Source organism: Oryzias latipes, chromosome 23 (genome assembly GCF_002234675.1).
Source record: "Oryzias latipes chromosome 23, ASM223467v1".
Classification (NCBI taxonomy): Eukaryota; Metazoa; Chordata; class Actinopteri; order Beloniformes; family Adrianichthyidae; genus Oryzias; species Oryzias latipes.
In genome coordinates this window covers 3342355-3356597 of record NC_019881.2, presented here as the reverse complement: position 1 = coordinate 3356597, position 14243 = coordinate 3342355, and the positions used below count along the sequence as shown (strand labels likewise).

The following is a 14243-nucleotide window of genomic DNA, read 5'->3' as shown; positions in this document are numbered from 1 at the left end:
CAGTGGACTCTAGAGCAGAGGAGACAGTGGAGGCGTCTTCTCTGGAGTGATGAATCACGCTCTTCTATCTGGCAATCTGATAGATGAGTCTGGGTTTGGAGGTTAAAAGGAGAACGGTACATTTAGGACCGCTTTGTGCCGAGTGTGAAATTTGGTGAATAGGGGTTGTTTTTCAGGACTTGGGCTTGGTCCCCTAGTTCCAGTGAGATGGAACTCTGAATGCTTCAGGATACCAAAACATTTTGGACAATTCCATGCTCCCAACCTTGTGGGAAGAGATTGCAGCGGCCGATTCATCTTCCAACATGACTGTGCACCAGAGCACAAAGCAGGGTGCACAAAGACATGGGGGACAGAGTCTGAGTCAGAGACTGAGGCCTTCTCCACCGACATCAGTGTGTGACTTCATCAATGACCTTTTGGAAGAATGGTCCAAACTTTAAACCGACATCCTATTGAACCGTAGGAGTTAGGAAAAGGATGGCACTTCAGTTCACATGGGAGTCATTCATGTGAAACAATACTTTTGGGGATATATATATGTACTCGGCATACTAAAGAATACATTTTTCATGAAATAGGAGTTATTTTCAAAGCTCATTTTCTTAAGCGCGAGTAAGAGGATTCGATCTCTGAGGCTCCGCCTTTTGCTCCTTTTGGGTGCCGCCCATTTCATGACGTCAACCTCAAGTCGGCCTCAGCAGTGTGTCTGCATTTTACCCACGAAAACAAACAAACTTAACATTATAATACACTTAAAAGCTCAAAAAATTGATTATGCGTGATATAGACCCTTTAAAAAAGAAAACTTCTTGGTTAAGATCAACATTTTGTCCCTTTTACATCTGTACAGTTTGATTGCATCAGTCTTGTTTACTTGATCCACTTTGTAAACTAAGACTTGTTTAACAATTCACGACTCAACCTGACATTTCAGAGTCAATGAAATGAAATTCCTTTCAGAGGAAGAGCCTTCCATTTTTCCCTAAAAATGTTGTAAGCCAGAAAAAAAGACCTATTATTCACAGAAACATTTTTGAATGACTAAAACCATCAATCTTTGAGGTGAATTGAGTAGAAACAACCAAATTTTACACAAAACAAGAGATCTACAGAGAGTCTGTTGTTGAAGTAAAAGCTGAAGACTGGTATTGTACATTTCACAGACAGATAATGAGGGTGGGTGTGAGTGGGGTTCATGTTTCTGTCGGAGTCCTCAGGCGGTTTCAAACCTACTCCGTTTTTTTTTTTAATGACACACTGGAAACTCCTGTTCCTCGTTGTCTCACCCTCTCTTCATTGATCTCCTTCACGTCCCTTTTGTCTCTTTCTGTCTTTCAAAAATCCCAGTGAAAAACTGATATCCTTCATGTGCTTCATATGTTCTCGGACACTCCTTAAACAGCATAGCACGTGCAAAAAGTATCTGTGTGAAAACTTGACCAGGAATGTGCGTTTGTGCAGGAGCTCGGGATTGTATATACGTTTTTTTGGCAACACTAATGCTGAAAAGTGTGCTCACCCACGCTCATTCCATAACAATGCAGGTGGAGATCGCAGCTGCAACACACCCAACCGGAACCTCCATCTGTGTAAACACATTCACTTACAGGCGTAAGATGAGGGCGTGTGCTGCAGCAAACTGATATGTACGTTTTTGATTGTTTCTTTTTACCAAAAAATACAAAAAGTGTTTACTTCCATTTTTTTGTGCATTTTTTTATTGTCTGTAAAAAATGTTGACAGCGTACATGCACACATGCAATGTAGATTATAAATTGCAAAAACATACTTTTGGTTCGACGCGCATTGATGTGTAGACTCCATTCGTCAATAAAACAAACACAACTGTTGGTACAAAAAGTATTGTCTTAAATTGCACTTTTGGGGACATCTGGCGCCAAAACATGTTTTTTCTTATTTAAACAAACTTCATCGTTGTAAAAATGTGGGCTAAATGTTTGAGAGGCTCCTAAAAATAACCTGTTGGCAGTTTGTTCCTAAAATGAGCTGCTCGACACATTCATTCTGACAGGAACTCCAGATCTATGATAGAGATGTAGAATAAACCATTTGGACTTCTACAAATTACAATGGTGGTAATATTTAGCCTCAGGAGGCACAGACATTTTTGTGCACCAACAGCAGTTTGTGAAGGCTTAAAAACTTTTGTTGGCTCAGCTGAAGTTATTAGTTCGCTCTACCTTAAAGACATATCCTGTAATGGCCTGCAACAAATTGCTGCGATATTTAAAGACCCACTCCATTGAAAATAGTGTTTTGAAAATGTTCTTGTGACCATGGATGATATATTTAAAGAAAATGAATCTTCTAATTGTTGTTCTTTTTTCAAATTGTTGAAGAAAAATGCAGTTTGAAAAAGAACCTATTTGTGACATTATAGTCATTCTGTGCTGTTTGGTTTTTCCGTTGCGTTCTTGGTTTTGTTCATTCTCAGAGTTGTTCTTCTATCAGTCACTCTAGATTTGCGTTGATCATCCACAGCTCCTTCCATTCTTATCCATTCCTCTCAGTCTATTTAAGTGTTTGGTTTTCAGTTTGTCATTGTCAGGTCATCTGATCTGCTCTGTTGTGTCACCTTTATGTTTCTCCATTGGTTTTTGTCATGTGCTGGTTAATTTATTAAGTGTTTAAGTTTGTCACCAAGCTTGATCTCCTGCATTTTGGGTCCTTCACCACCAGTTCCTGACACCCAAATCACACTAAACCAATCTGATGTGGTCTTTCTTGTAGGTGGTGTTCTACAGGAAGAGGATTCCATGTAGGCGGTTTTGTCTGAGCTGTGTCTTGTAGGAAGAGGCCACCATGCGCTCGCCTGAGAACCTCAACACTGGGGCTCACTACATCTGGACAACTTAGTTTTCACCTTTGAGATTCCTTAAGGGACATTTGACCTGTTCTTAGTCTGACTCGTCACTTCGTCCATATTATCGTCAAGCTCTTGTCCCCCAACCACAATATGGTTGTTGTGGTTCACCTTTCGGCATATCCTTTTAGGGGTTGACACAGTGTATTAGCTTCCACTGAGTGGCACGGCTGGTTTGGCAGCGATCCTGACACAACCCTGTATTTTTATCCGGGCTGGGAACCGGCACAGGGAGACCCAGACTTGAACCCCCTTCTTGCTCCATAGTAATAGAGTAGCACGAAGGGTCTTGTGTAGGGACCCACGCACCAGTCCTACATGCAGCCAACTGAGCCATCCAGCCACCCCAAACCACAATGAGGTGGTAGTTTATGTTTACATCTGTTCAAAACCTATTGAATCCCTTTCAGGGTCATGGGTGGGTGGAGCCTATCCCAGCTTCTGTAGGGCAAAGCTGGGGTACACCCTGTACCGGTCACCAGTCTTTTGCAGGGTCACACAACTAAACACAACCTCACACTTGTACAGCTAGGGACAATCCTACATGTGTGTGTTTACAATTGTTCCCTGCTGGATCCTGTCATTATTTAGCACTATGGTGTTTCTTTCTGGTTTTAGTTTTTAGTTTTGTTTTATTTTATTGAAATAGTTTTTTTACAGCCTCTAGTTTATTGCAATAAGTATCTTATTACTCAACAACCTACTTTTCTGTGAGTGCAAACAAAGCTGTAAGGGCATTTAAAAAGTGAGTACATTTAAAGAATCCAAAACATTTTGGTTTAAAGTGCATCACAATGTGCTGCTAACTTGGTTGTTGCTAAGCTTGATTGCAGGTTTTGTGCATTGAAGCGCATGTCCACACATTTATCCATTTACATCTACATTCTTTTGAGGAGTTGGTCTGCGGCTTCACCGTCCATGCGCTCCTCGCTGGCTAACACGTTCCTCTGAAACTCCTGCATGAAGAAAAGCACGGCAGTTTAAGACCTGAACAAATCAGATTTGAAAGGATTTTTAGATTGACACAGATTTACAACAATGTACAGTGACATTGATATAAACTAGGTTGACGGGTAACCCTTGTGCTATCCTAGGCACTTTAACGTTGGGAGTTGGGTCATCTAGACCCACTAGACAGTGCTCTGAACCTTTTTCCTTCAATGATTTGTGATCTTCACTGGTGTCCATGGATTACATGAAATCTTTCTACCTTTATCCACCTTTGTCATGGTAGGGAGAACACGCCAATGTAAGGATGGGGTCATCTAAGATAGCACAAGGGTTAAACTTTAATAATTGTCCATATTATGGTTCTAAAACCATTTGACCACATATCTCCTTTACAGCAAGATAGAAATATCTAAGTTTGATCATCCATTTTCTTAACCCACCTATTCCTTTTTGGGATAGGCTGGGTCATTTTTGGAGAACATTTAGGGCCACAGATGTCATCTAAAAGCCATCATCATAGTGTGAATATGGGTGAATGGAACTGCGATTGTAGAGCATTTTAAGCCTTTTAACCCTAGAACACTTTTGCTATCAAAAAAATTACACCATAACTTTTGCCAAGTAATTTGACCCGATATAATATACCCAACAAAAGTACTTGTTATAAAAATAGATAAAAACAGGACAACACGTGATGAATTAGAGTGGTTTGTGTAACAAAATGAAAAACATAAGAAGTTCCTGTGAAAAGCATGCTCAAAAATTTCTAAAATAATTTGGAATTTGAGAACAAAAAACCCTAAAAAATAATAAAATGAGAAACTTTGGTCTTTGGTCCAGCCGTTCCTGGGACATGTGAGACTTCCCTGGTGAAGGCACAGACGTCTTGACACGTGACATATTGTTACGGCATTCAGCATGTAGTGTCAGTCTTACCCTGAATTCTCTGAGCCTCGCCAGTCTTTTCTGCACAAACGTCTCTTGGCTGGAGTTCAGTTCTGCTATGTGAGTCTGCCATTGCCGCTCCTTTTCCTGAAACAGTTTAAAGATGTCTTTATTTTTTGAATGTTTTTTGATTGTCATGCTGGGGGGTTAGGGGGTCACTTGCATGCAGCAGCATGCAGCACTTTTCCAATGCAGCATTACACACAAAAGCAGAATGGATTCGATGCATCTGAGTGAAGCAGATCCACCTTGGCTTGTGTGGTCTAAGTAAAGTGTGTAGTTCTTTAAAAATAGGAATTTGAGGCATCATCTAGAGTTTATGAAGCCTTTTTTTAAGGAAATCCTCTCTAAAGCGATGGTAGAAAAATGGAACTGGAGCTGATGGAATGAAACGTGTTGTGGTCAGGAGGACATCTCAGCCTGCTGTGGGATTTATGGTTTGACCCCTGTTGATGTATGAAACAAAAAAGGTTGATAATTCATCACATAAAAACATACGAGCATTCATTTTTGCAGCTGCAGTTTTAGTATAAACACAGAGGATCAGACAGAAAGAGAAAACACCCACCTTCTTTAAACTCTTACTCTAAATAATATTTCCAAACCTCCATTGGACCATTTAGATGATGCAAACATCCCCTGGTGCCGTGATATAACAGTACATATATTGTGTTAAAGCTACACCCCAGAATCTGCTGTCAGTCTTTGTCTGACCTCAAACTCAATCCCACTTTCATGTGTTTGTGTCTTTTGAGGGAAACATGGCCATAAAAGAGAAGGAAACAGTTTTTTCTTGAAAGTGAACAAAAGTCGAAACATATAGCATTTGTTTTAACGATTAAACAGATTAAACAGTCTGATTGGAAACTAACTGAGACCACCTCAAAATATGGGTGTTGTGGTTCTGTTGAGCATGCCTCCTCCTTGGAGCCCAACACCTGCTGCTCATCTCTACAATCAGCACCTCCCCACCTGCAGGCCATCACAGACTCTATTTATTCCTGAGGAGGATCTCCAGCCAGCGCCAGATTATTGTTCACCCTGTGGGAACAAGTCCTTGGCTTTGAACAATCCTTCACACTCAAGAGCAACTAAAATAACTTTTGCATCTCTTTCCAGTCTGCCTGCCTGCCTGCCTGCCTTCCAGTCTGCCTGCCTGCCTGCCTGCCTTCCAGTCTGCCTGCCTGCCTGCCTGCCTTCCAGTCTGCCTGCCTGCCTTCCAGTCTGCCTGCCTGCCTGCCTGCCTTCCAGTCTGCCTGCCTGCCTGCCTGCCTTCCAGTCTGCCTGCCTGCCTGCCTGCCTTCCAGTCTGCCTGCCTGCCTGCCTGCCTTCCAGTCTGCCTGCCTGCCTGCCTTCCAGTCTGCCTGCCTGCCTGCCTGCCTGCCTTCCAGTCTGCCTTCCAGTCTGCCTTCCAGTCTGCCTTCCAGTCTGCCTTCCAGTCTGCCTGCCTTCCAGTCTGCCTGCCTGCCTGCCTGCCTTCCAGTCTGCCTGCCTTCCAGCCTGCCTTCCAGTCTGCCTGCCTTCCAGTCTGCCTGCCTTCCAGTCTGCCTGCCTTCCAGTCTGCCTGCCTGCCTGCCTGCCTTCCAGTCTGCCTGCCTGCCTGCCTGCCTTCCAGTCTGCCTGCCTGCCTGCCTTCCAGTCTGCCTGCCTGCCTGCCTGCCTTCCAGTCTGCCTGCCTGCCTGCCTGCCTTCCAGTCTGCCTGCCTGCCTTCCAGTCTGCCTGCCTGCCTTCCAGTCTGCCTGCCTGCCTTCCAGTCTGCCTGCCTGCCTTCCAGTCTGCCTGCCTGCCTATCAGTCTGCCTGCCAAGTCAAATTAAATAACCTAACTTCTATCAGTTTGTGTCTGCACTTGGATTCAGTTATCCACTCCCCTCTCCCAACAGAATAATCTGGCCATTTAATATGGATCCAGCGGACATGTCTGCTTCCCAGGACCCTGCTCAGCATCCCCTTCCTCACTCTGATGTGAACTTTCTACGCCACAAACAGATGATCCTTAACCTGGATCACAAGTTCAATGCAGTTCTGGCTCAGTTGGATCGACTCACTCAGTCTTTGTCCACTCACACCGCCCCTGCAGCACAACCTACACCAGCTCCGCTTCAATCTGTTTTTCCAGGAAACCCGCCCGCAGATGTGAGAGAGACCCACATCCCGGATCCCAAACCATATTCCGGAGACCTGGGTAAGTGCAGGGGTTTTCTGTTACAGTGTTCTTTAATTTTTGAACAGAAGCCTCTCTCTTACGCCAGTGACCAAGCAAAGGTGTCATATGTTGTTGGTCTCCTGGATGGCAAGGCATTGCAGTGGGCAGAAGCCTCTTTCGACCGGCATGGCTTTGGGCAGCTGTCCTACTCTGACTTTGTAGAGAACTTAAAACGTGTTTTTGACCACCCAGTGAGAGGAGGGGATTCCACAAGGCAGTTGATCTCCATGAGACAAGGAGCCCGGAGCGCTGCAGAGTATTCTGTGGATTTCCAGACTGTGGCTGCAGATGTGGGCTTTAATGACGAGGCACTGCAGGCATTGTTCACAAATGGTCTCAACGGGCAGCTGAAAGATGAGTTGGCCTCAAGAGATCCACCCTCAACCTTAGGTGACCTCATCTCCCTGACAATCAGGCTGGACAACAGGCGGCGGGATCGAGCAAGGGAACAGGGACCTAGTCCACGTTCATTAATCTCCTCATGTCCACCTTCTCACCCGCTCCATGCTGCAAGCCCTCCACCTGAGGAACCTATGCAACTGGGTCGAGCCCGCCTCTCCACTGAGGAACGCCAGCGACGAATATCTAGTGGGGCCTGTCTGTACTGTGGAACTCCTGGACATGTTGTCATTTCCTGTCCGATCTGGCCAAAAGACAGTGGTCGTCAGTAGCAGTGGGGGTATTGACGACCACGACTACCTCCACTAACATCACCCACACAAAGACCCTGCTCTCGGCTACGCTGTGCATTAATCAGTCGTCCCATCCAGTTCTGGCATTGGTGGACTCAGGAGCAGAGGCTAACTTCCTTGACCAGACCTTGGCGTCCCAGATCAGTCTTCCTCTAGAGAACCTCCCTTCACCCACTGTTGCACGAGCTTTAGATGGCCGGGAGCTTTACCGGATCACTCAACGCTCAGCCCCAATTAAGCTTATTACCTCTGGTAATCCCCACGAACAGCTCCAATTTCTCATAGTTGCCTCTCCAGAAAACCCAGTGGTCCTTGGACATCCTTGGTTGGTCTCACACAATCCTCATGTGGATTGGAGGACGGGGACCATCCTGAACTGGAGTGACACATGTCACACATCCTGTCTTCTCTCTGCTGTGCCTTCAGGTCCTTCCACTACATCCCCACCTGACCCACCTGACCTGTCCACCATTCCAGAAGTCTATCATGACCTTAAGGAAGTTTTCTGCAAGGATCGTGCCCTTGTCCTTCCACCACACCGTCCTTATGATTGTGCTATCGACCTGCTCCCAGGGGCCCCTCTACCAACCAGCCGTCTGTATAACCTGTCTAGGCCACAAATGGAAACCATGGAAAACTACATTACAACTTCTCTAGCTGCAGGAATCATCAGACCCTCTTCTTCTCCAGTAGCAGCTGGGTTTTTCTTTGTCACGAAGAAAGAGGGTACTCTCCGTCCCTGCATCGATTTCCGGGGGTTGAACAACATCACTGTGAAGAACAAATATCCCCTGCCACTCATTGATTCAGCTTTTAACTCTCTCCAGGATGCCACAATCTTCTCCAAACTAGACCTTCGAAATGCCTACCATCTGGTAAGGATGAAGGAGGGAGATGAATGGAAGACAGCTTTCAACACTCCACTAGGCCAATTTGAATACCTGGTTATGCCTTTTGGTCTTTGTAATGCCCCTGCAGTTTTCCAAGCACTTGTAAATGACGTTCTAAGAGATTTCTTGAACCGGTTTGTGTTTGTCTATCTAGATGACATCCTTATTTTCTCCCCCTCAGTCACAGAGCACATCCAACATGTGCAACAAGTGCTACAGAGACTATTGGAAAACCGGTTATTCGTGAAAGCTGAGAAGTGTCAGTTCCACACCACCTCCATATCCTTCCTCGGCTACATCTTTGAGAACAAGCAGGTCAAAGCTGACCCTGAAAAGATACGAGCTGTAGCAGACTGGCCTACCCCCACCACTGTAAAACAACTACGTTTCCTGGGGTTCGCCAATTTCTACCGCAGGTTCATCCGAAATTACAGTCAGATAGCTGCTCCCCTGACAAGATTAACTTCTCCATCTGTCTCTTTCCACTGGTCAGAGGAGGCAGCCAAGGCCTTCTCCACGCTGAAAGAGAGGTTCACATCAGCTCCTGTTCTTCGTCATCCTGATCCAACCCTGCAATTTATCGTGGAGGTAGACGCATCTGACACTGGGGTAGGAGCCGTTCTGTCACAACGATCCATGGACACACAAAAATTGCACCCTTGCGCGTTTTTCTCCCGACGCCTGACCCCAGCTGAGAGAAATTACCATGTGGGAGATCGAGAGTTGTTGGCTGTTAAGCTAGCTTTGGAACATTGGAGACACTGGTTGGAAGGAACCAAGAATCCCTTTATCATTTGGACTGACCATAAAAACCTCTCCTACCTACAATCAGCAAAACAACTCAATCCCTGTCAGGCGCGGTGGTCTTTGTTTTTCACTCGTTTTAACCTTCTTTTGTCCTACAGGCCAGGTTCCAAGAACCAGAAACCTGATGCCTTGTCTCGCCAGTTTACTTTAGATGCACCAACACTGCCGCAACCCATCCTTCCTTCATCATGTACACTTGCTGCTGTCTCTTGGGAGATCGAGGACAAAGTTTTAGAGGCCCAGCAACAACAACCAGATCAAGGTACAGGCCCAGCTAAACGCCTTTTTGTGCCAGACTCTGTTCGCTCACAGGTCATCCAGTGGGGTCACACCTCTCGCCGTACCTGTCATCCTGGTGGGGCCCGCACCTGCTCGCTGCTGAGACGCAGATTCTGGTGGCCGACCTTGGAGAAGGACGTACGGCAGTATGTTGCTGCCTGCCCAACGTGTGCTCGTAATAAGGCCTCGCATCAACCCCCTGCTGGTTCTCAGTTTGTCCTCAGGTTTTCACCCTCAGACCAACGGACAGGCCGAACGCACCAACCAGGATCTGGAGACAGCCCTGCAGTGTGTGACTGAGGCAAACCCCTCCTCCTGGAGCGATTACTTGGACTGGGTTGAGTATGCCCATAATTCCCTCACCTGCTCTGCTACAGGTCTGTCACCATTTGAATGCTCTCTGGGGTTTCAGCCACCCCTGTTTCCAGCCCAGGAGGAGGAGGTTTCTGTGCCATCTGTCCAGCTGCACATCCGCAGGTGCCGTCGAGTGTGGAGATTGGCTCATCGGGCACTCCTGCGTGCTCGGGAACGTAGCTGCCGCGTGGCTGATGCCCGGAGGTCTTCTCCCTGCTATAGCCCTGGTCAGAAGGTGTGGCTGTCTTCCAAGAATATCCAACTCCGTACTGACTCAAGGAAGCTATCTCCCCGTTACTTGGGCCCCTTTGAGGTTTTGGCTGTCATCAACCCGTCTGCGGTCAAGCTCCGGCTCCCTGCCTCCATGAAGGTTCATCCCGTTTTCCATGTCTCACACCTCAAGCCGGTCTGTTCCAGTGCCTTGGTCCCTCCTTCCAAGCCCCCTCCTCCTGCCCGGTTGGTTGGTGGCCGGCCCGCCTACTCTGTCCGACGTCTTCTGGATGTTCGTCGACGTGGTCGAGGGTTCCAGTACCTCGTTGACTGGGTGGGGTATGGCCCGGAAGAGCGTGCCTGGGTTCCTCGGTCCTTTAACCTGGATGACTCCCTGATCCGGGATCTTCGCAGGCGTCGTCCAGACCGTTTTCCATCGCCTGGTGGCTCCCGTTGAGGGGGGGGGTACTGTTGTGGTTCTGTTGAGCATGCCTCCTCCTTGGAGCCCAACACCTGCTGCTCATCTCTACAATCAGCACCTCCCCACCTGCAGGCCATCACAGACTCTATTTATTCCTGAGGAGGATCTCCAGCCAGCGCCAGATTATTGTTCACCCTGTGGGAACAAGTCCTTGGCTTTGAACAATCCTTCACACTCAAGAGCAACTAAAATAACTTTTGCATCTCTTGCCTGCCTGCCTGCCTGCCTGCCTGCTCAAATTAAATAACCTAACTTCTATCAGTTTGTGTCTGCACTTGGATTCAGTTATCCACTCCCCTCTCCCAACAATGGGTCCAAGAGTGGTTCTTGGTCCCGGACCAGACTCCACTAGGGTGCATTTACCCAACACTATCAACACAGTTTGAGATGTGGATATCTTTATCAAGTTTTGTCTTTAAAATTACAGTGGCAGAAAAGTTAAGTTTGATTCCAATACTGGGCTGAGATTTGGACATGAAAACAACTCAATCATTTTTGTCTCAGTGCTCCTCCAGATCCTTTGTATCTGGGCAGTGTAACCACTCTGACAGTGTTTTTATATTTGCTTTGCTTTAAACCTTTTAACCCTGTTAAAATCACTTGTATTTTTGCTTTCAAGTATGTAAAATAAGGTATGTTTGGAGCCTGTTGATGCAAATTCGCATCAATAGGTGTCAAGGGGTTAAAAAAAATGAATCAGATCTCAATGAAGGGACCCCCATAGTGCTGATGTGGGACATGACAGGTTTTAGCAAGTTGTGTGTTTTTCAGTTCAGTTCCTTTGCAGTGGTTCCATTGTGCCTTGCAACAAACTAGCAACCTGTCCACACTCTAAAAAGAAAAAAGTTGATCCAACTTAACCCTTGTGCTATCCTATGGGGTCAAGATGACCATTGACGTGTTCTCCCTACCATGATAAAGGTGGAAAGATTTCATGTAATCCATGGACACCAGTGAAGATCACAAATCATTGAAGAAAAAAGGTTCAGAGCACTGTCTAGTGGGTCTAGATGACCCCACTCCCAATGTTAACGTGCCTAGGATAGCACAAGGGTTACATGAATCACTTCAATTGGTAACACGTAATTGAATTAAGTTCATTCAACTTATTTTTTGTCTAACTAACTTTAATGTTGATTTAAATTACATTTTTTGTAATTTTATTTGTTTTTACAACTTAAATTGACACATTTAGCTAAAGTTTCAACCAATAGGCCTTGTAATCTCCATATCAAAGACATGAATGACCCAGGCAGGAGCTCACGTGTCGTGAACTGTCTTCAATATTGGGACAAACCAATATTGGTGGGGGTGGGGGGCTTAGCCTGCGATGAGCCTTGGGGGGGGGGGGTTTACTAGGCAGTGACCCCCCTCCTGTGGTTGCCGTATGGAGTGGGCCCCCCCTCTTTCGGTTTTATTTGCACCTTAGACATGTAGGGCCCTTGGTAGGGGGGGTGCTTGGACATCACTGCCAGCAAGCAGCGGATGTCCTCCTAGCACCCTACCCGCCAATTTTAACCGCACCTTAGACATTTAGGGCCCCTTGGTGGGGAGGGTGAGGGGACGTCACTGTGAGTAATCAGGAGACGTCCCCTTAGTGCCCTACCCGCCAATTTTAACCGCACCCCCCTTAGTACACACACCCCTCCCCCCTCAATATATACATCCCAACATAAACACACACACATGCACACACACACTCTCTCAAACACACATACACGCACACACATTTTGCAAGGAAGGTGGGACCTAGGACAATCTGTCCCCTGCCTCTTCCCTGGTGGGGGGTACGGGCCCCTTTGCAACGGCGGCTGTGTCCCCGGGGTGCTGGCTTCCTGGGCCCGGCGGTGCTCTCTCTGCGCGGTGGGGGGGTTCACATTACATCTGAGCCGGGGGTGTTCGTGTCCCTGGGGGGTGGGTTCTGGTCCTTGCTCCTGAGTGCTGGGCCCCGCCAAATTTCCAACTGTGGCCGAGCCTGGTCGGGCCATATTTACAACACCCCTTGTGGGCCCTCTTTTTTCCCCGGGGTTCCCCCCTCCTGGGCGGGGGCGGCGGGCCCCTGCCTCGCTCCTCCCTGGACCAACCGTTGGCCGGGCGGATGGCTGCCTGGAGTGCGGAGTGGGTCTCCCTTGGGGGGTCCTGGCCCGTACCTGGGGTTGGGGCGGGGGGATGCCCGGAACTCCTGGGTGGTGGTGGGGTGCTCGTCTGGGGCTGTGGGCGTCCTTCTCCGGTGGGGCCCTGCGTTGGGTTCTCCCGGCGCGGCGGGGGGGCTGCTCTCCTGGTTGGGCTGGGGCGGCGCCCTCTTTCCCTCCGTGCCTCCCTGCTCTCTGGCTCTGGGGGCCTTGCGGCGGCCCTGCTGGCCCTGGCCTGGGTGGCGGGCTTGGTCGCCCGGGCGGCGGTTGTTCCCTGCCGGTTCCCGTGTGGTGTTGGGGGGAATCCGGCTGCCGCTGCTGGTGCGGTGGGGGTCTTGGGGTGGGGATGGCTGGGCACTCTCCCTCCTTCTTTTCACGTTCCACCATCCATTTTAGAAGAACATAAACACTCACCTGAGCACAGGTGTCAGCTCAACAGACTGAATGACTGAAATATTTCACACTAGTTGGTTTTAAGGCATAAGTATGCGTGTGAACACTATCTGTTTTGCCTACATGTCGACAGGTGGACATTTTTGCAACTAACAGGTGTGTTTATAACATTTGAGTGTGTGTGTGGACAGGCTCCGCCCTTTTTTTTTTTGTTTTTTTTTTTTTACATTTGAACCTTACCATAATGATTAACAACCAGTAAACTTGTTGATTTATGCTGCTTCATGGTCTTATCCCCCTTCCCCTCCTATTATCACCCCCTACCCCCCCTCTCTCTAACGTCCCTCTTTCTTCTTCCCCTCTTTCCTTTTCCGTCCGGTCCAACACCAAAGATTTTCAGACATGTTTGAAATTAATAAAGTTTGGCCTCAATTACAAAAGGGGTTTATTCAGACATACCTTTGGTTTGTCTGAAGATTAATAACCCCTCTTGTTAAAGTAAAATATGTCCAACCCAAGAGGCCCTCAGCTCTCATCTGTCTGCCTAGCTGTTGGACAGGACAAGTTAAAAAAAAAAAAAAAAAAGAATATTGGGACAAACCAGTGGCGGTTCTACACTAACTTACTCCCATGGCGAGTAACCCCACCAGCCCCCCCCCCCCCCCCCCCACACACACACACACATACAAAATTTGTGTTCCCTGTCTTCTATTTAGCCATTTTACTCAAAAAATGCATGAATTTTCTAGACTCGTATTACAGGGGGGTCAAACTCAGTCACACAGGGGCCTAAGTTAAAAACACACTTAAGGTTTTGGGCCGAAGAAGATAAACATTTTTTTTTTTTTTTTTTTTTTTTTTTTTTAACTTGTCCTGTCCAACAGCTAGGCAAACAGATGAGAGCTGAGGGCCTCTTGTGTTGGACATATTTTATTCTAACAAGAGGGGTTATTCATCTTCAGACAAACCAAAGGTATGTCTGAATAAACCCCTTTTGTAATTGAGGCCAAACTTTA

At 47.2% G+C, this 14243-nt stretch overlaps 1 protein-coding gene across 1 annotated transcript in view; it reads right to left on the bottom strand.

Annotated features, from left to right (window-relative positions):
- Positions 1 to 1703: 1703 nt before the first annotated feature.
- The window catches only part of LOC105357032 (calponin homology domain-containing protein DDB_G0272472), a 43856-nt gene continuing 31316 nt past the window's right edge, over positions 1704 to 14243 (bottom strand). Inside the window, exons 5-6 of the mRNA XM_023952568.1 lie at positions 4775 to 4870; positions 1704 to 3843 (exon numbers count right to left, since the gene is read on the bottom strand). Coding sequence (XP_023808336.1) covers positions 3766 to 3843; positions 4775 to 4870 — 174 coding nt within the window. The 3' untranslated portion in view covers positions 1704 to 3765. The remainder of the gene's footprint in view (positions 3844 to 4774; positions 4871 to 14243) is intronic.